Below are 22,425 nucleotides of genomic sequence, written 5' to 3'. Positions count from 1 at the left end.
AAATTAACATTGTTTTATGATGTCACACACAAGAAGATTAGCACAGAATTAAGACTCACACTTTAGAGTTTCAGTGGTCCGCCTTAGAAATAGCCTAAAAAAATTAGGACCAAAGATTTCTAATGCTGTTTTTTTCTATGGCATGCCAACCTATCAGTTTGCCACCTCCTGTCTAGCCTTGTCTACCTACCTCCTCCTCCTCATGCATTCTCTTCCATGAGACCACCTTGAGTAGAGACATCCTTGTTATTCAGAGCTCCAAAGACTGAGTGGCATCTGTGCTGGGGGGAGCTTGTCAGCAATGCCTAATCTCAAGACTCACTCCAAATGTACTGAATCAAGCGTGTTTACTTTAATATGACCCGTGGGTAGTCCATAGGCACATTAAAGTTTGAAAATCACTGGTTAAATTTTGGATAACAAAGGTAAATTAGCATTACTTTTTATGTTACTTGTTGACCTCAATAACTTTTCATCGCCTACCAGATAAAAGTCCAGATTCCTTAGCCTGACTCTCAAGGCCCCTCCCACACACAGACCTGGCTTGCCTTTTAGCTTATCCCCCAGCATTTCCCAAATCAAAAACTACTCCATCATTCTGGTCCACGGGCTATATCCCATGGATGCTCTCTCATTTCTCTTCCAGCATTTTTGCTCATATCAGCTCCCCTGCTCTCTCTCCTCCTCCCCCTGACTTCCCCATCCACGTATCTAAATGGTATCTATTCCTTACAGCTTAGCCCAACTCTCTTCTATGTAGCCTTCTCCCATTCCTCCAGCCCCCAAAATTTGTCCTTCCCTAGAACTGCTGTAGCACTTGCTGCATTCATGCATCTAACAGCGGTATCCACCGTAGCACTGACAACTGACATTTGCTGAGTATTTACTGTATCCAGACACTATGCTGAAGAAATCTGCACTGGAACCTCCTGGGTTAGGCTCTGTCTGTCCCCATTTTACAGAGGCAGAAAAAGCTTGGAGAGGTCAAGAGACTTGCTTGATGCTACCAGCTGGTGAGTAATGGGACCAAGATCTGCTTGTGCTCTTAATCACTGTAATTCTCCCTTCTCATGCCTGGTAACAGTATAAACATCCCGAGGGTAGGAACCACGCATGCCTTTGTGTCCCCACGAGGGCGACTATAGACCTGAGGAAGGAAGGCACGTTCGCTTTGCTCAGAAGTGGTCTCAATAAACCAGTTGTGCGATTATATAGCTTTCCCCTGTTCATGTGAATCGATGTGGTTTGGATTGTTACATTTGAGGTTTCGTTTGATCATCTGCCTTTAAATGAAAGGAACTTCTTACAAAAATGTACAAAAGGATGCTGATGCAGCATTTTATCACAGCCGGGAGCAGATGTTCCCCATCAGGTTGCTCTGATCGGAACCCTTGAGTTCTGCATGTTGCCTTTGGAATGATATCACGACAGCGAAAGAGTTTGCCAAATCAACTGGAAAAGCAAAAAATGTTTAAAATTGACAAATGGGGTTTTCTCATTTTAGCGGGGGTGGGATGCTAAACTGATTCATGCTCGTTGTCTCTCTATAAGGCGGGATTATACGCTGAGTCACCTGTCAGACCCTTTTAGTCAGCTGCTGCGAGTTCAGCGCTGTGTGTTATTTCCAGCTTGTCCGTGTTGTCCGCTTGTCTTCCCTCCGCGGTTGCAGTCTCTTGTCGGGGAAGACCAGGGCAAACTAGGAATTAAATGTCGACAGGCTTCGTGCGGTGCCTGTTGGTTCCTACGCTTTCCCTCGCCCCGCCTGTCCTTGTTCCTAAGCCGGCCCCATAGGAGGCAGGACCGGCACTAATGGTACTTTAATCTCCCGCCCCTCCCTCCTGCCCGTCACTCACCCACACGAGACTAAGAATGGTCCCATCCTAGAGCCAGTGATGGGCGGCTGAACATGGCTGCGGGCCCTCCTGTAGGATCCATCTTCCTTTTCCTCCTGCTATATCCTCCACATCCCCCACCCCTGTTCTCCTTAGCTGCGATTGAGCCCCAAGAATGTTTACACCGCTTTCCCCTCCTTATCTTCACTTATAACCCAGGCCTGGGGCTGAGCCTGCGTCCAGGGCCCCCGCCTTGGTTCTATCCTGCGCATGGTCCTGGGCTGCACGTCTGTCTGCGCTCTGGAGTGGGCGCTGGTGCTCAGAGCTGCTCCTCGCCAGTCGGAGACCTGGGGTAGGCTTACTGTTTGTCTTCTTTCTGTGGTACGCCTGCCTCCTACCCAAAACACACACAGCCCCCACAATCAATAGGTTTCCTCTCCCTCTCCGAGCAAGTGTGGTGTCTGAGAGATCCTGAACTCTCTTTCCACCTTCCTGAATCCATTTGTTTCCATCCCTCCTGCCAGCCTTCATTCCTCCCGCTGCTTGTCCCAGAATGGACCCGTGTTTTCAGGTCAGACAGAAACTGCCTACTTGGTCAAGTTTGGACTACCCAAATTCGTCTTCTGGACACAGTTCCCTGGGGCTGGTCCTACGTAATTTCAGAATGCTTTCCTTTTTGTGCCGAAATCTGGTATCTCTGTCACTCAATCATATCATGCTTTTATTGCCATCCAAGGGAACTTTAAACTCATCTGTTTTCAGGTCCCTGTTTCAGGGATGGCAAATAGTTGGCTTGTGCTCTATTGCCATCCCCTCTCATACCCTCTTCTGATGAGACTCAGAACTCTTCTTGGTAAACGTCCCACCCAGTTCATTAGTGTGCATGTCGCACAGGATGAGATCGACTTGATCTCTGTCACGTTTGTACCAAACCTTTCCCAACTGCTGTGCATTTCAGGCGACCTTGCTTTCTGCTTCATGGGCAGGGTCATGAGGTTCCTTTACTGCCTCCGCTTCACCTCCAGAGTTCTGTTTCCCTTCAGTTTTATTTCTAAGGAATAGGGGTCTCTTCTGTTTTAGTTCCTCTCCTTTGTTCTTGTCTCATCCTCTCCTCTTCCTCTACGACCTTTCTCCACCAGTCATCCCCTCTCCTGTTCATAACTTCCATCCCTGCTTGCAGCTATACCTCAGTCTCCTCAGTCTAGAAGGCTACTCCCCCCCACCTAAGTCCTTCCCCAAGTAGCCCCACCTTGTTGTTTCCCTAAATTTTTATTCTTGTCCGTTTCTCAGGGCATTCAGCACTCTGCCTGGGGACCCTGTTCTTGCTGGTTGCTCCTTCCCAGCTTTCATGGCACTGGACCATCCCAGTGCCAGTGATGGCATTTCCCATGCATTAAACACCTGCTAGTGTTACCTTACTGAATCCATGCAGTGATCCTACACATCAGCTGTTATTCATACCCATTCTGCAGATAAAGCTGAGCTCCTTTATGGCTAATCCAAGCCAAATTGGACCTCTCAATTATTTTATTTTTGGGTTAAAGAAGAAAGATCATAGGTAATTGACAAATAATCAAAAATTTTAATTTGATGATAGTCACGTTGCTGATACTTGGTAACAAACAAATGTTTTTGTTATACCTCAAAAGTGTATTTTTTGATTTAAGAATACTGCTGCCTAATAATGATAGTAGACAGAATATGCAGTTAAAATGTCTGAACACACTTAGTTTTAAGTATCATTCAAGAATCATGTTAAAGAATGTATTTAGAAACAACAGTAAAAGTTATAAAATGTTTTTCTTAACCCAGGTCTTCTCATTGGTAAGGTTCCTGATAATCCATTCGTGATGGCAAATGGAAATCTCCTCTGCCTTGGAGATGGCATATCAAGGCTCTCATCCAAGGAGAGAAAGGGATAGTAGAAAATTCTTACTCTAGTTTCCCCTTTTGCAGAAATTTAACTGTGTATGCCGGAGACAGAATATTCATGAATATATGAGCGAATGAATGAATGAATGTAGATAAATGAGCAAAGGAATAGAATGAAGTTGATCAAAGTTTGCATGTTGAAACTGTGTGTGAAGTTGGGTAGAGCGGCTGCTGGTCCTTAATTTTATCTGGGCCTGTTGCAACTTGTCTTCTTTACTAGGCTGTCAGTTGCAGATTTGGAGTCGGAGGCTTTAAAAAGTATGAACTTGACTACACGTTTGTGTAGAGATTTCAACTTCTGTCATCATAAGGTTATTACAGTAGTTTTAAACTCAATCAGAAAACTTTTGCCAAGACTCTGCTAGCAGAGTCAGATTTAATTAGCTGGATGGAACCTTGTTTTCCTTTCTCTCTTGTACATTGTCCAGTAGAGAAGTTTCTGTTAGTGACCAGATTTGTTATAGTGCGGTGCCGCTCATTCTGCAGGTTGCATATGTGTCATGACGACAAGTGGCTGGATGTAATTTTCATAGACAACCTGTATCAACAAATTGGTTGTTTTGGGGGGGAAAATTGGGCTTAGTTCTTCAGGAATACTTATTTTCACAAATTGATTCATTGTACAGAAACCAGATTTGAACCCTTAGGTTTCAGTTGTGCTGTCTTGTACATGGGCACCCATTGCTAGGTGTGGTTTAATTGAACAGTAGAGAAAGATAAATGGCAGTATATATTCACATGTCCAATGGTACCATGCATCTCTGAGTTAGGAATCTTGATGGAAAAATCTCAAAATGTTTAAAATGTGAAATTACCCCTTCAATCATTTTTTTTCCAATTAACGTCTTATGTAGACACTGAAGACTAGCAGAGTTATTTAATACCGTTGAGTTTGCGCACTCTCTCTCTCTTCGTTTCTAATTTTCATTGTAGTTCTTAGGCTTTGCTTTTTGAGTGTGAGCTTGTGGTAGACTAAATCAAATTAGCTTTAGTTGGTAGATTTAGTTTTCTCTGATGACTTACTAACCGAAATATACCTTCTCCTTAGGTGAAAAAGCCAAAGTGGATTTTTTTTTTATTTGACTGACAAGGAAAGACATTTTAAATTTTATTTAGTGACTGAAATAAATTACTTTACTATAAATTAAATGTGAAATACACGTATGATCCTCTTTTAGTGAACAAAGCAGATGGAGAGCCACGCAAATTTGTAGTTGTTCTTTTTAGCCAGTTGGTGGTGCTAAAAACTCTAATAAGAAACTAATTGGAAGGCGAGACGGTTAACCTGGAGCCTTTCTTGATGTTATTTTTATTAATTTTTGGAAAATTAGTACCAGAAACATGTGCCCAAATTTCTGCAGCTTCTAAGCTTAGGAACCATACCGAATACCTCTGATGGACAGCAGAATACGTTTCTAGTAACCTTTGGTAAAGATGTCATTGGCTTCTGTAGGATTCACATATTGGAAATTGCCTGGTTGTGAACACCTGGCTCCTGCTGGCTGGGGTGTGTTGGCACAGTTTGCCTGGTTCTGTTTAGGTGCCTAATTCAGGTTTAAGAAATATGATTTTTATTACTACCACTATTTTGTACTATTAATGTGCTTTTTAGGGGCTAGGTTTGTTTGTTTAAGCCTTTATTTTTTAGCACCCACGTAGAACAATACTCTGTTGCTTGAATATGTCCTGAGATGCAGTCAGAAATGGCCAGAGACCTTGGAGTCAGGAACACAAAGGTCTGGATCTACCAGTCAGATCTAACCCAAGGTGTTACTTGTGCTATTCTTAAAATATACACACATATACACACATACACACATACACACCTTACACAGTTATACTGTTAAATTCTATACTGGCTAAAGTACCTCATTAATAGTGTTTTATGATTTTATCATCATATTGAAGCTTTCTTCTGACTTGTTTCAATCTTCCAAACATACAATATGCTATGGAAAACTTAATGAAACTATCAGAGTTTTTAAAAGTTAAAAAAAAAATTTTTTTATAGATAATCCCAGAACTGATTTTTATAAGGTTATAAAGAATATTTAAATTTCAATAATCTTCCTGTTACTTAGGTAATTGTTTCTTCCTCACTGATATCAGTTCTTTATAGCTTAGTTTTCCCAACTTGTAAAATGGGAATAATAACATCACTGCAGAGTAGGTGTAAACATGAGACGACGTACCGAGTGTTTGTTAGGTGTTTTCCCTATATTTCTCTCCGTTGAGCTCAAGACTGTGACTCAGTTATTTTGAGCCCTCACGATACCCTCAGACTGAGCCATGGTCTTAAGACAGGAGGTCCTCGTTGTGTCTGCTAATGCCTCATGCTCTACGAATGAAAAGTTTCACAAGGATTTTGTAGACTTTCTAACTCACAAAAGAGATACTCCTAGAGTTGTATCTGGTTTTCAGGTGTTTGCCTGTCAATCCTGGAGATATTTATGTGTTCGTCTGAATCTGCCTAAACATTTAAGATTGGGGAAAAGAATACAAGATTTCCAAAAGGTGTAGCAAAGATGTAACTAACAGTTTGCTCATCCATCCATTTATTTGTTCCACAGACTCTTAGTGAGCATTACTCTTCCAGAGATAAACTCCGGGAAAGCCTCACCACATCTCTGTGAGCTGCAGACTTCAAATAGCAGGATGCTTGCCACTTGGCAGAAATTGATGGGCAGCCCTTATTAGGTGACAGGAAGATTATTGAAATTTAAATTTTTTTATAGTATTATAAAAATTAGGTCTAGGATTATCTATAATTTTTTTTAACATTTAAGACTCTGATGGTTTCACTAAATTTTCTACAGTTTATCCTGTGTTTGGAAGATTAAAACGAGTCAGAAGAAAGCTTCAATGTGATGGTAAAATTATAAAACACTATTAACAAGGTGCTTTAGCCAGTGTAGAATTTAAAAGTATGACTGTGTAAGGTCTATTTTTTAGGAATAGCACAACTAATAGCTTTGGTTAGATCTGATTGATTCAGCCCTTTGGGTTTTTGAGATTACAGAGTCTTGGAAGCAGATGGTGGCAGAGACTTCAGAAATCACATGCACCATCTCTCATAATGTAGCTGCGAAAATGGAGGCTAAATGAACTTAATGGCTTTTCCAAGGTTATATGGACCTGGATCAAGACTCAGATCTCCTGACTTCTAATTCAATGCCAAAGCATTATTTTTTCCATCCTAACTTCTACAAGATGAACCATTTGGGGGTGTAAATAAAAACGAGTATATGCTTGTTTACCTTCAGTAAACTTCCGTGCTAAACATGCAGTATCATTTCTGCCCAATTATCAGGATGAAAACTTGGAGCGGATAGGAGACAGTTAATTAAGGTGTTCCTCTGTACCTTTCAGAGCAGAGCTGGCGGAGGGCGCGCACACCAGGCACGTACCGTGCAGTTCTCAGCCAGAGCAAATGAGTGCCTGGAACCGAACCCTCCAGAAGCAAACAGGGTTTCCATGCACCCTCTGCCTTGCCTGCTTCTTGTTCCTTGCGAGATGAATGGCAGCCTATGCCGCAGGTGTATTAGTAATTTCTGAGTTTGTTCCCCGCTCAAAATGACCTCATTGTTTTGTGCTTCTTTTCCATAATTATACAGTAACAGGAAAATAAACCGGCTCTGTGTACAGCCCACAGCAGAAAGCTTGTGCTCTTTATGCAAGTTTGATTTATAGACGTGTACCGCAGAGCGGAGTGACTATGAAACATTCATCTTCCCATTGCTAGTTGCCATGGAAATCAAGTACACAGAGCAGTATCATTCCAGTCCTGGTGATGCCTGCAGTAGTTTATTCCTTTGTTGTTCCCGTTTCTTAAGCAACTGCCTAGTATTCTTTCATCATTACAATTAATCATGCACACAAGTTTTTATCTTTCATCTCACGTAGAAAGTCCTGAAAATGTATGACAAAACTGGGGAGAATTTAGTCTTGTGGCTTTAAATACGCATTTGTGATTTTTCCCCCCTCAGTCCCATTGGAAAAATAGGTCATTTTTTTTAAAGCACACATTAATGTACAGAAATCTCAATAAAGACAGCAATATAGACATTTGAGGAAAAAGCATTGCTACACTAAGGAAATCTCAAGGAACTTCAGATTCGCAGGTTTCCCAGTGTTTGGAGCTAAATGTGTGTTTTGGGTAATGCCAACCAAAAAAACCCATATATTATCAACTCTCCTTTTGGTTTGTTTTGTTAGTTTCCTTGGGGGTTTGAGAACTCTGAGTACTTGCTGGATAGATATGGTAGATATTAAAGAGTAGGGAGCCTTTTTTCTTTAAAGACTTAAAGTTCAAAAAAAAATTTTTTACAGTATAATTAAAAGGAACTCTAGTCTTTGTCATTTAAGAAAAAAAAAAAAAAAAAAAAAGAAACCACTCTACCCCGGTTTATCCTGGCAGAGTTCATAGTGCATACCATGCCCACGATTAGTAAGTGCTTGTTGATTATTCACCTACTGGGTTTTCTGGCCAAGTCTGTTGATTAAGAGAGCTTTTCCTGGGCTAACTTTGGATCTAAATCCATGCCCCCTTGCTCCTTGGCTGTGAGACCTTTGAAAAGTATCTTGGCTTACCTTGGTTGCCTTATCTGTGGAGTGAACAGCCCTAAAATTAAGATGCCAGTGGGTTGTTGGGGGCTTAACGGGGATAAATCACACAAAGGGCCTAGTTCTGTGCCTGGTACAGAATAATTGCTCAGGGCAGGGGAAGGGGGAAATTGTGGTGGTGGTGGTGATGGTTATTACTGCGAGGATTACAGTGCTGCTCTTACAACAACTATGACTATTCCAGGTCAAAACAGAGTGGAGAGCTGAGCTCTAATTCAGGGAGTGATTGCAGCACCAAGCCCTAGCATGGGCTCTGTCCCCAGCATCCAAGGTCGCAGATAATTACCAATGCTTTGTTTGACTTGGGCTCCAGGGACTGGGTTCATCTCAACACTTTGGGTAAGATAAGAGGTGTTTACAATAGTCTTTTTATCTGCAAATTGAGAAGAGAAGGCTGCTACCCAGGTGTTGCAAATTTCTCATCAATGACATGGACTTCTTTCTTACAGCTGGCTGTGTATGCGGTGCTTGGGGAGGGAGTGGGCTGCCAGTTCGTGTCTTGCGAGGGGAAGGTCCTAGTGTTTGTCTACGAAGCCTGAAATAACGTCTGATCTGCTGCCTCTCCACCCCACGCTCCCCGTGTCACTCAGCAGCGGCTGCAGCCTCCCTTCTGCCTTTCTGGAATTGAAGTTTTCCGAATTGGTAGCGAAAGCATTCTTTGTTGAAATTCACTCTCCTTGGCAGTACTCCAGGGCACACGGCAGTGCCTATTTATTTGATTTAGCTTTTGTTTGGTTAGCCTTGTATTTTGTCTGTTTTGCTTTGTGCAGTTCTTTTCCCCCCCAAATTTTCACGTTTAAATTCCTTGGACTTCATTTCTATTTATTTTACTAGCTGGCTTCATAGGGTTGCTAAAAGTTGTTTGCTTTAAGCCATCACAAAATGAATTGCCTTAGATTAATTTGTCTTTTTCCCCCTCAAGCCTGATCCTAGCATGTGAGCTAGGTGCACTTTTGTTAATGATTAAAACAAAATGGCCTTTATGGTTTCCCCTTTGCCACATGCAAATATTACACCACAGCGTGTCTTTAGTTACCTCTTTGTTTTTTCCTGTCTGCTTGTTAGTAGGCTCATGTCAGTTCCAAAGAGACAGTAGTTTAACTTTTCTTCATGTTGCTTTCCCCCTTCCCTGTCATTCTTCCTGCTTCTCCCCATGTGATAAAAACTCTTGAGTCAGACCCTCCTGTCTTCCATGAGATCTCAGCCCTCGAAGGGACATGGGCACTCAAGAGACCCTGTATTTCTGTGACTACATTGGACACACTATGTATAGCTTTCAAATCAGTGACTAAAATTTAGACCCTCTGTACATGTTTGGTAATGTTTCCAAATCCTCCCTGAGCCCCTGCTTGGATGTGTGGTCCTCAACTCAAACTTAATGAGCAACGTTCACTCTTACCTTCTCTTTGCACCCCGAAAACTAGGTCAGGTGCCTCTGCCCTGCACTCTTCTGTCCTCAGGCTTATATCTTTGTTTTGGAAACAAATATTTCTTAGCATCTACTATGCTGCAGATGTTGGGAATATATAAAGGTAAACAAGACAGACACTGCACTGCCCTCTAGGAGCTTACAGTCTAGTTGGGGAGACGGAGTTAGAATCTGAGATGGCTAATCCTGAAAGACGACTGCAAAGCACTGTGGGAATATACAGGAAGGATGCTGAATGCAGGTTGGGGAAGGGGCACTGAGGCTGACTTCAGAGGAAGTGATGGCTGATGGGAGACCTGAAGGATGGAAATAGCCAGGCAAAGAGAGAGAAAACATGTTCTAGGCAGAGCCCATCTGCAGAGCTCAGGGGTAAAGCCTGGCCCTTTAAATAACCAAAAGTTGTTAGGTACAGGTAGTCTGCTGTTGAATATACTTCTTTTTGTTTGCCTGGAAGGGTGGGGCCAGGAGGATAAATGCAGAGTGATGAGACTGGAGAGGTGAGCCGAAGCCAGATCACTAATGGCCTTGTGAGTTGCTGAGAAGTTTGAACTTGATCCTGAGGACAGTGGAAAGCCACTGAAATGTTTTAAGTAGGGTAGCAACGTGATCAGATTCGTGGTTTACTTGGTGTCTCCTATTGCAGTGTGAAGGGTAGATTAAAATGTGACAAGAGTAACCTCTGTCTGGGTTGATCCCAGCATCCCCCATCCCAGACTAATTTCCTTAACCCCGCAGTGTGTGTCCAGCTCAACACGTCCAGCTTCTTGCATTTTCTTGATGAGCACAAAGGCTTGTCCCAAATTCTAAGTCCTCTCTTCTGGCTTCCTGTCTTGAAGGCCAGGACTCCACCTTCTCCCAAGCTCTTACTCTAAAATGAATGTGTTATCTGGAATATCCGCTGGATCCCCCATTCTGCCACTGCCCAGAGAGTCCTACCAACCTGGATCCCCCAGGATTTGGGGATCTAGCCTGAGTTCCTTTGACTCCTTGAGTTCATTGCAGTCCACACAATTGGCACGTCCAGTCCAGCCCAGCCTGACCAGACTTAACCTGACCTGACCCTGTAGAATTCTTCTGGCCCTTTTCCCCACCAGCAGTTGAATATTCCAGATATTCCACCCGAATCCCCTTTCCACTCTCATATAGGACAATAAATGAGTGAGATGGATTAAAATAAGATGAGTTGAACTAGCTGATAAACTTTAGGAAAGTTACTTAACTCCTCTGTGCCTCAGTTTCCTTATCTGTAAATAATAGATATTAAGAGAACCTACATCATAGATTTGTTTGAAGGATTAAATGAGTGGTTGCATATAAAACACTGTGCTTGTCCCATAGTAGGCACTCACTGTTTATTCATGTTTGTATAAAGCTGTCTAGATGATCCTAGAGAAGGAAGCAGGAGAACAGAAAAGAATTTTGACTTCAGGGATAATTGGTATGAATCTTGAAAGGGCCACTCCTTTTCACCTTGGGCAATCGAGAGATGACAGTCATTCTACACCCTGCCCAGTGCAGGTAGTGACCAACCTGGCTTCATTTCACATCTGAGCTTTTATTCTGGGTTGATTTTGTTCCAGAAATTCTTGTTTTCATGAAATTAAATGAGCTTTGCATTTCAAAAATTACACTTTATTCCAGAAGACAGTCATGATGTCATGCCTACACTTTGCAGTGTGGGCCTCCTTGATAGTGATAAGAATAGCTACCAGCTGATAAGGCAGAAGACAAGTCTCCCTGCATATTGGCTTATTCCACAGATACTTACTGAGTGCCACGTGCAAGGCACAGAGAAGCGTAGTTTCAGGGCCACAGGAGTAAGTCAGACAGGGGCAGTCCTTAACAGCATGACTATAAGGTAAAGTAGAAAATGGTACCTACTGTAGAAGAAGAAAGAAGCCAGAGGATTTAATTCCAGACATAGTAATCCAGGAACTTAGCAACTGAGTTAGGATTTGAAGAATCCCTGGAAGGAAAGGCATCCAGGAGAGAGATGGACCAAGAGTGGATGGAGGAGAGTGGGAGATGGAGCAGGAAAGGTGGGTAAGCAGACCTGAGGGTGTGAGCAAATAGCCAAGACACACCGAGTGCTTGCTGTGGGCCAAGCCCCATTCTAAATGCTTTGCTTGACTTAACTCTGATCCTCACAACACTCCTAGGAGGTGGCTACTATTATCAATAACCCCCCCTTCCATTTTACAGATGAGGAAACTGAGGCACAGAGCGGCTAACTTGTTTGAAGATCACATTAACTAATAGAAGTTAGCTGTGACCCAGACAGTCTGACTCCAGACTGGAAACACAAGCAAGCACACCCGTCACGCAAGGAGGAATCTTTGCCTTTCCTTCCCTTTTACATCTCTACCCACGTGCCCCCTTGAAAGGGATTTTGAGCCTCTTTATTAATCAGATCGACTACAATTTATAGATTTTGAAGGAATCATTTTATTTAAGGGCCTTTCCAGTTCAATTTCAATAGAATAAAGATCTGGACAGCATATAAATTTTCACAGTTAAAAATAGAGCTATATAATCCATGGCTATAACCCTTTTCATGGACCTAAGGCTATGGATATATGGAAACACTAGCTGAATTGTACACCCTTTTTATAAAATTCCCTGATTTCTGACAATTTGGTCATAAAATCTTTTGATAAAAAATATCAAAAACCTCATACTGCAATACCATAAAATGTGACTGTGTTAATGGCCAAAATATATATATAAAATAAATAAATATATATATCTGTATTTTAGAGTATTGTGAACTGTTTAAACATCATAATGGGAAACATTTATGGCTTAAATAATTGAAGTCCACATTTCTCAGAATCCATCACTCATGTCAACCTTTTGTTAGACCTTCAAACAAATCACAAAATTGACCAGCTTGAGTTTCTCCATAACTCTTTCCTCTCCATTGTGGGTTGGTGGGATGTGCACAAGGCTTATTGGTTAGTTGTTCAGGCTCAAGTCTCATGTTATATAAGCCTGTTAACCTCCCTGGTCCTCAGTTTCCTCTCCTAAAGGACTTTAAGCTTTAAATACCTTGATTCTCTGTTTCCCTACCTTTTGTTTACTTACTCTTTAAAGAAAATTATGATTAATAGCACAGTGAGTGAATGGCCAGAAATGGAAAAGCAAATAATTTGGTCATCATTTTCATCATCAGTTTGATCAATCACCATCATCAATTTCATTCAGCATTATTTAACGTGTTTATTAAGCACCTACTATGCACATGATAGATATTTGTGTTTCACAGCCCAGTATTGCTAATAATTACAATGTTAAATTCCCAGATTTACTTGGAATTTACCTGTTCTCCATTTCCCCACGGCTAATGTTCCCTTCATGACTACATTATTACTATAGAATTTTAAACTCTTTAATCTTATTTTCTTCTATCCGAAACAAACAAAGCAAAGCAGAAAACTTTCATTTCAATGAGATCCTTAGTCTGTTGCAAATTATTATTAAATCATGTACAAGATTCTTCTTTCAATTTTTTCAATGTAATAAGGCCCCATGTAAACCTACTGCTTCTTAGGGAAAACCATCACCATCAAATGTTCACATCTAATCCAGCTGGATCAGCTGACATCCTAGGTTTAATGGTTTGCAGTGATGAATTTGTCATAGAATTAGAGCCTTCTCCAGGTTGTAAATGCTGTGGCAAATTTATACGGTCTGCAGTTAGAGTATTTTAACTTATCTCAGTTGTATTGGGGAGAAGAACACCCTGATAAAAGGTGTATCACATATTCTTGTGACAAAAAAAGAGTTGTTGGAAGTTTGTCAAATATAAACTGAATAATGATGATGGCCAAAATATCTGTCATTTTTCAAGTGCTTTAGTGAGTGCTGGGCATTGCCATTATTCCATTCAGTCCTCACAGTAACCTGATGAGTTGTATACTATTCTTATTCGTATTTTGTAGATGAGAAAACCTAGCTTAGAGAAGTTAAATAATATTCCCAAAGTCTCATAGTTAATACGTAGCTGAAAATGTTTCAAGTTGCTTGTTGTCACCTTCAGTTCATCATATTTAAAGTGAAAGTCGTTAGCCTTGTCCTCAAGTCAGCTCTTTTTTCTATTTCTGTCAGTGATACCAAGATTTTCTCAGATTCATTTTTGCAGTCATTGATTTTTCCTTTTCTGTCCTTGCTCTAAATCCATTCAATCACCAAGTCCCTTTGCTTGCTCAATGTCTTTCTGCTGTCAGCCCTCTTCCCATCACCCTAGTCCAGGGGTCCAGGCCTCACATCTAAGTGTAGAGGCTAAAGGTCAAACTTTTTTTTTTAATTGAAGTATAGTTGATTTACAGTATTATATCAGTTCCAGGTATACAACACATCAATTCAATTTTTTTGCAGATTATGCACCATTATGAGTTATTACTAGATAATTGCTGTAACTCTCTGTGCTTTACTGTATATCCTTGTGGCTTACCTATTTTATACATAGTAGTTTGTATCTGTTAATCCCATACTCCTAATGTACCCTTGCCTGCTTCTGCCTTTCCTATGGTAATCAAAGTTTGTTTTCTATATCTGTGATCCTGTTTCTGTTTTGCATATGTATTCAATTGTATTATTTTTAGATTCCACATGTAAGTAATAATTGTACAGTATTTGTCTTTCTCTTCCTGACTTATTTTACTAAGCGTAATATTCTCTAGATCCATCCATGTTTCTGCAATGGCAGAATTTCATTCTTTTTTGTGACTGAGTAATATTTCATTGTGTATATATATGACATATCTTCTTTATCCATTCATCTGTTGATGGACACTTAGGTTGCCTCCATGTCTTGGCTATTGTGAATAGCTGTGAACCACTGGGGTGCATGTATCTTTTCGAATTAGTGTTTTTATTTTTTCTGCATATATACCCAAGAGTGGAATTGCAGTTCATATGGTAATTCTACTTTTAGTTTTTTGAGGAACCTGCATACTGTTTTCTATAGTGGCTGTGCCAAATTACATTCCCACAACCAGCGTTTCCCTTTTCTCCACATCTTCTCCAGCATTTGTAAGGTCAAACCCGGTAGTCAAGGCTGGCTACCCTCTGGCTCCTCTCCTCTTTTGTGCTCACTTCCGTCTTGATAAACTAGTTACCTAAACACACCATGCTCTTTTTCCACGTGGCCCCCTTTGTGCCCAGTGGCTCCTTTCTGGGATGTCCCCTCCCTGGCCCCCTGCTCTGTGAGTCCTGCTCCTCCCTCAGGGTCAGGTCGGGTGCCCTCCTCTGTCACACATTCTGACCGGTCCACTCCTCAGTGAGCATCCCCTCTTCCCAGCACTTGGGATGGTACTTTCTATACCATCTCATTTTGCTCTAAGCTCATGCCACCTGCCTTGTATTGCTCCTCCTGTGTGTGATCTGTCTCTCAGTGGTGCTGAGGGGCAGAGACTAGACCCCTCGTGAACTTCTGGAACTTTGCTGTATACCCCAAAGTGCAGGTCTCTGTCCCAAGTACGTGCATGGGGATAGGAATTTTTAAGGTCTCTATAACAAATCTCTCACACTGAACTCAGTGAGTTGAGAGATCTCCCAATAATCCACTACGACCTTATTATTCAGAGACCCACTTCACTGGAGAAGGACCACACGCATTCACCAATTGTGTCGTGGGTTTGCAGAGATGGCCACAACCCCTCCCTCTCACCTCATTGCTGCGGGCTTCTGCAAAGCAGCGTGGCTCTCCTGTTGTCAAGAGGTGGCATTTATTTCTCTCTCTCTCTCTTTCTCTGAATTTGAGCTGACCTTGTAACTTACTTTGACCAAAGAACATAGCAAAAAGCAGCAAATCATCAGACTCGAGGGTGATCTTGAGAACCCCTCCACCCTATAAAGCATCCCATCAGAAACCATGCCTTTTGCCTCACTAGCCCCTGAGTTTTTGTCCTACTGCATGCAAATGGGAGATGTGGTTTGAGATGCTTCTTTAACCATAGTCTTACTGCATTTTGAAGTTCTACACTTCTGTAGAAATGGTCTTAAAAGCAGATAATAAATTGTGATTATTCCATGCCCTAATACCATAGTTCTGTCTTGTCTCTTCTAATTTCCTGGACATAATCCTGGGGTTTCCCCTCCCCTTCTCCCCTACCCATTATATGGAAACAAGCTCTGTATTTGCCAAATAGCAGAACAGCTTTTCTTTGACAGTGTGTATTTCACTTCTGTGCCACTGCTGTATCCCGGTAACATTTTCTTTCATGGAAATGGCCATCGCTGCCAGGAGTATATGACTTTTTTTTCCCCCCAAGTGCATGATGTTTTAAAAATGAACCTTCATTTCAGACAGAATGATCTTTGGTTTTATAAAAGTGGAATATTTTTTATGGTTCTGCGGCTGTTCATCATTTTAAAACCTATTAGTTGTAACAGGTCAGCTTGAAAAATGAGGAGTTTTAAATTTAACTTGGAATACCTCACGATAGTTAGATTCTGAAACGGCGCCAGTAAAATTGTGTTTGAATGACTCCTGAATTTATTTTTTTTAAGGGATAGCCTTCTCCTTTAAATGTGTGTTCAGTAAAACACAGTTATTCTAATTCTAGTAGACGTGTAAGACAGCCGGATTCATGCATAACACAGGGGCGTCGCTCGTGGGCTTTTACTCCCAGTGATTGACCTAATGTGTTGTGTCTCGTTTTTCTGGCTGAGAGAAGGAATCACACTTTATAAGCATTTTATTCAGTCGTGTATGTTCATGCTGTGTTTCGCCTCTTTCTGTCTCTCAGGCTACAAGAACACCTGTACCATATTGAGATAGCGCCTATCATTGCTAGAAAAGTACAAGGTAATTTGGATAGAAAATAATGTAATAGCTCTAGTGACAGAATAAAATTAAATTAGTGCCTACTGTAAAAATAGTGGAAGGATTTATTTTTAGGTTTTAATGGATCCAGATCAGTGTGATTAAAATATGTAAATTAAATAATAGCATTCACGACAGTGGCGTTTGCAGTGGGATAGGCTCTCTAATATTCATCCTAAGTACTCTGTTTTCTTCTCCCCTCCCCCATTTTAAGTAAACCCAGTATGCAAGATTTTGAATTTGATAAAATAGGGAATGCATTTGTTACATTCTTCGAAGCCTTGAAATTGAGGAATTTTAAATTGAGCAGGCATGTATTCATTAATCCATTCATTAAATGGTTACTGAGCACCTACTGTGTGCCTAGTATCTTTCTGGGTTCATAAGCAAAGCAAACAAGCTCCCTGGTCTCAAGGAGTTCACAGTTAGTTGTAAGAAGGCAGACAATAAGAGCATAAACAAACAAGTTAATTTCAGGTGGGGATAAGGTACTGCAGGGAAAGAAAAACAGAACAAAGGAAAGAATGACTGACTCGGGGGTAGTTTTAGATAAGGGAGGCCAGGGAGGGTGACGTTGGAATAAGACCTAACTGGTGAAAAGCTGATTGCCATCTGGGAGGAGAGCCACCCAGAAAGAGGAAAAGCAGTTAAAAAGGCTCTCAGGTGGGGATAAACTTGGCATGGGTGAGAAACTAGAAGAAAGCCAGAATGGCTGGATTGCAATGAGTGAGAGCCAGGGAGATCTGAGGTGAAATTTGAAAGGTAGATAAGGCAAGAAGATGTCTGATTCATGGATGCTGCCCCATATTATATTGTATTATTTTATTCTATATACTGTATCACACTGTCTCAGCATATTGTATAAGTATTATACAATTATTATTGTTAATCATTATTAATTATCATTTATGGTTTGTCGACTGAAATAAAATGCACAACCTAAAAGTTGAGTTATGTTTTATTCGGTGGACTTCCTAAGGATTCGAGCGCAGGACACAGCCTCTCAGATTGCTCTAAGAGACTGTTCCATCCAGGCAAGGCAGAGGCCAGGATATATAGGAGTTTTTTTTATAACCAAGACCAGGTAGTCCGAACATCAAAAGATTACTGTTAATTAAAGAAAACCAGACACCTCAAGTTAAGGAATTCAGCGCTTTTCTATGTATGGGAAGGTACAAAGGTCTGGGCTCACTGAAATCATTCCTTTGATCTGCACTTAGCTCTCTAGGGCCAATGTCCTCTGCTTTCCCATCCTGAGTTCCCTCAGGGTGCACCATTGAGGGTGGCTGCAGAGGCTGGCTGCCTGCTTGTCCACCTCCTCTCACTGTCAGGGGGTGGTGGCAGTGGCTGATGACCTGATGGCCACAGCATCCTTTGTTTACCAATATGGCAGGCAGTGCTTTTCATTCAGTTTCTGTACCTTGTCAACAGGGAGATAAAGGGTTAAAGAAAGCCATTAGAGTCCTCAAGACAGGTAGGCTTCCTGAGCATTCCCAGTCTGCAGTCTTGCTTGGGGGTTGTAGAATCCTTTCCTGAATCCTCACCATCTTCTCCTGTTTCTTTTTAATTATCATTTAAATTCAGTTCAGCAGATATTTTCTGAGTCCATTTGGGCACAAGAAACTGATGAGTCTATTGAGCAGTTAAAGACGGATACAGCAGAAAATGTGATAGACTTTCGCTGGAAAGCAATTTTACTGGATTGTGTCTATTGTTTCAAACAGTGGTCAGCTACCTTTTCTAACATCTAATTTATCCCTAGGTTACAAATTGTAAACCGTGTGTAAGGACCGGACATCTAGTCTAAATGCCAGTGATTTGTGGTATTAACATAGTCTTCATTTGTTCCTCTCCTTTGGAGACACAAGACAAGAAAAAATGGTTTTGAGGGTTGCATGTGCATCAGGCCAAAAAGAGTTTATCATTTGAATACCTCCTCTTCTGGAGGAAAGAAGTTGTTCAAAATTAACAATTTAATAAAATATATTAAAGTTTAAAAAATATCTATTCTTTTCAATGAAGCAACATAGATTTGTAAACTCTGTTCTATTATTATGGTGATGATTCAGTGTCGGATTTAGCCTAGGGAGTCAGGAAATAATACAGATTATCTCCTTTCTCTGCATCTTCAGACCATATGTAGTCATAATATACTGACTTAAAATTTCCACTGAATTAAACTTCCTAGTGATTTATAAGACATCAAGATGCATTACTAAGAACAGTTGTTGAATCTTCCTTCAGAGATCATTAATAAAAAGATTTTGTTATTATTTTCTTTTAAGTCAATAGTTCGGGTTTCATTCTGACAAAAGTAAATTCTAGAAGCCTTCAAATGATTTGAATGGCTAGGAATTCCACTCCTTGGATGCTTGTCTTGCTTTATCCTTTCTAACTCTCCCTGATTCTGTGGTTTAATATATTTTCCTCCTGTTTAGAGTAAAGCTGTAGAAGCCAGCACTACGTTTAGTATCCATCTCTAGGCGCAGGCAATCCCTCTTCCCACTGGCTTGGTTCCAGGGGGTCTGGAAAAGAGCTGGCAAGGCCTGGCTAACAGGGCAGGACACTTTAGGCAGCTCTCAGAGCTTCTGCAGCTCTGCTCCTTACCCTCTTGTAGATGTGCCTGTGGCACGTAAGAGTGTGTGTGTGTATATATGAAATATTTGAGGCAGAAAAAAAATCCATCTATGTCCCGCCCAGATTAAGAAATAAAACATTCCATTCCAAACATGGCTGAGAAGCCCCCTGGGTAACCCTGCCTGGTTTCACTTCCCTTCCTCTCCCCAAGAGATCATCACTATCCTGAATTTTTTAAATCATTTATATGTGTCTTTATATTTTATGATATAGATTTATTTATTTTAAATAATACATAGTATTGTTTTGTTTGTCTTTCAAGCTTACTACATAAATGCAAATTGCTTTTTCTCTTACTATATTTTAAAGACTCTGCCACACTAACACGTGTATCTTTCATTTATTTTCTCTGCTGTATAGTATTCTATTAGGGTTGGAGAGGGCACAATAACTAGCACCCTCTTTTGCCACCTAGAATAAATTAAGAGATAGAGGCAAGTGTTAGAGATATCAGCTTTATTTGTGAGGTAGCTCTCTTGGGGGAATGGGCTTGCTAGAAGCAGCCAGAAGTAAATAGGTTTATCCTTCTAATCACAGGCCGTGTAGTTAGCCTGGGACTCCCCACATGAGGTCTGCCCCACGGCATTATGGAGCAGAGCAGTGTTTATGCCCACCCCTCGCAATCAGGTGGCTCTTTTAGAGAAAAAGAGGAGGGGGCACCAATTGAATGTCACTTTTTAGGAGGACTGAGTGAGGAGGTGGAGAGAGGCTGGGAATGTTACTCCAAAAGAGGTTCCTCTCCATGGAAATAAAAACAGCAAGAAAGGTTTCCCCAGAACATTTTTTTCTTTTATATAAGCATCCCATAGTTTATATATCCATTCTCCTGTTGATAGACTCATTTGTCATCATCACAGATGTGCTACGGTGGATATTCTCACAAGTGTCTCCTCGTCCACATGTGGGAGAGATTCTGTAGAGCACACATACAGAGGAGTGGATTGGCAGGGTCTTAGCCACGCATGTCTGCAACCTGACTTGCTCCCTAAGTGGTCTTTCACATTCTGTCTTGTCAGTGCATCAGAATTCCTTTCTATCCTCATCCTCCTCAACACTTGTCATCAAACTCTTTGGTTTTGCCAAGCTGATGGGTGTGAAATGGCATCTTACTGTGATTTTAATTTCCCTGATTACTAGTAAAGTTCAGCCTCATGTCTGCTAGCCATTTGGGTTTCCTGTTCTGTCAATTGCCTATTTATATTATTGGCCCACATATAAATAGTTGTCTTTTTTATATTAATCTACAGGGGCTCTTTATATATTCACGGTACTAATCTTTTCTCATTTATGAGTCACAAAAAATCTTCACCTGTTTGTGGAGTGTCATTTTTTTTTAATAGGATATATTTTGATAAATATCTGGGATATATATTTTCCTAGAGGTTTTAGAGGAAACTTGAAAATAGAGAAAGTATAGGGCTTTCTCTTTTATAGGTGTTGACATGTTCAAAGTCTAAAATTATGCAGAGAATCTAAGTAGTATCACTTGAGCATACTAAAAGGGTCTTGTGACTTTCCATCCAGAATTGAGTGTTTATTATTACCCAGCTTTAAAAATACATGCATACATACATAAATATACATGTATAAACACACACCCTGTATATTTCCCTAATGTTTAATTTCCTTATTTTAAAACTATATTAAAAAGATGTTAAATGTATATAGTCTTTTGTGACTTGTTTTTTTCTCTCAATAATATATTTCTAATATTTATCCCTGTTTTGTGTGTAGTTCTAATACATTCATTTGAAATGTGTATAACATTCTTTTGCATGAATTTACCGTAATTTATCTATTCTCCTGTTGATGAGCATTTAGTTCTTCCCCACCAATTCTGTTTGTTTGTTCTTGCTGTTACTAATAATATTGTACAGTCTTGTATCATAACTCCTGGTGGCTATGTGGAAGTGTTTCTCTTAGGTATGTACCTAGATGATAAGGTATGCAAAAGTTGACTTAATGCCAAAATATCATAACACCAAATGATATTTCCAAATCATTTGTGTTTCTCGCATTATCAGTTTGTGAGAGAATCTGTTAACCTGCATCTTCTCCCACACTTGATACTGTCAGACTTCTTCATCTTTTCCACTGGGGTGGGTATAATATTTCATTGTGAACTTGATTTGTATTCCCTGATTTACAACAACTCATCTGTCATGTCACTTCATATTTATTGTGTATCTGTATCTTGTCTATCTGTATATTGTAGATCTGTCCATGGTTCTTACCCATTCTTTTTTCTTCTGCACTTTCTGTTGATTTGAACATATTATTTATATATATATTTTTTAATTCTTGTTTTTTATTGAAGTGTAGTTGATTTACAATGTTAGTTTCAGGTCTACAGCAAAGTGATTCAGTTATACGTAGATATCTATATTTTTTCAGATTCTTTTCAATTACAGCTAATAACAAGAAATTGAATATAGTTCCCTGAGCTATACAGGAGGTCTTTGTTGTTAATCTATTTTATATTTAGTAAAGTGTATCTGTATATGTTCTTGATGCAAATATTTCATTGGTTAACAAATGTCTGTGGCTTGTCTTTTCACTTTCTTCAAGTATCTTTTGAAATAGAAGTAAAATTTAGTTTGATTGAATTTATGCATTTTTTTTTGTGGTAGAGTGATTGTGTCTTATTTAAGAAACCCCTCCTTATCTCAAGGTTAAAGAAATATCCGTATTTTCTTCATAATTTTTTTAAAGTTTTGCTCTTGAAAATTAAGTCCTTAATTCTTCTAGAGTTGATTTTTGAGTATGGCATAGTATGTGGGGACCTAATTTCACTGTTTTTCCATGTGGATAACCAATGTTTTCAGCTCTTTTTACTGATCGTACCCACTTTCCTCTATAACCCTGCCATGTTGCCCTTACTTATGAATTTTATATTCTGTTCCTTTGGTCACTTAACCACACTGTCCTCATAAAATGTTACTATCTGTAGGGTGAGTCACCTACTTTACTTTTGTTCTTAAACGTTGTATTGATTATACCCAGCTTTTTGCTTTTCCATATACATTCTAGAACTGTCTTGTTGAGAGTCAAGAGCCCTGTTCACATTTTAATTAACATTGTAATGAATCTACAGATCAATTTTCTGGAGAATTGACATGTTAACGCTACTGTCTTTCTATCCA

At 40.3% G+C, this 22,425-nt stretch overlaps 1 protein-coding gene across 9 annotated transcripts in view; it reads left to right on the top strand.

The window, feature by feature from the left end:
• The window catches only part of EFCAB11 (EF-hand calcium binding domain 11), a 152,890-nt gene that overhangs the window by 27,271 nt on the left and 103,194 nt on the right, over window positions 1-22,425 (top strand). Inside the window, exon 6 of one of the 9 annotated variants that reach the window (XM_064486186.1) lies at window positions 963-1,084. The exons of the other annotated variants lie outside the window; for them this stretch is intronic. Within the exon in view, the coding sequence (XP_064342256.1) occupies window positions 963-1,017 (55 nt within the window). The 3' untranslated portion in view covers window positions 1,018-1,084. Of the gene's footprint in view, window positions 1-962; window positions 1,085-22,425 lie in introns of those variants that run through there. 9 annotated transcript variants of the gene reach the window in all.

Source organism: Camelus dromedarius, chromosome 5 (assembly GCF_036321535.1).
Source record: "Camelus dromedarius isolate mCamDro1 chromosome 5, mCamDro1.pat, whole genome shotgun sequence".
NCBI classification, from domain to species: domain Eukaryota; kingdom Metazoa; phylum Chordata; class Mammalia; order Artiodactyla; family Camelidae; genus Camelus; species Camelus dromedarius.
The sequence above is the reverse complement of the archived record's forward strand: the minus strand, read 5'-3'. Positions and strand labels throughout refer to the sequence as shown.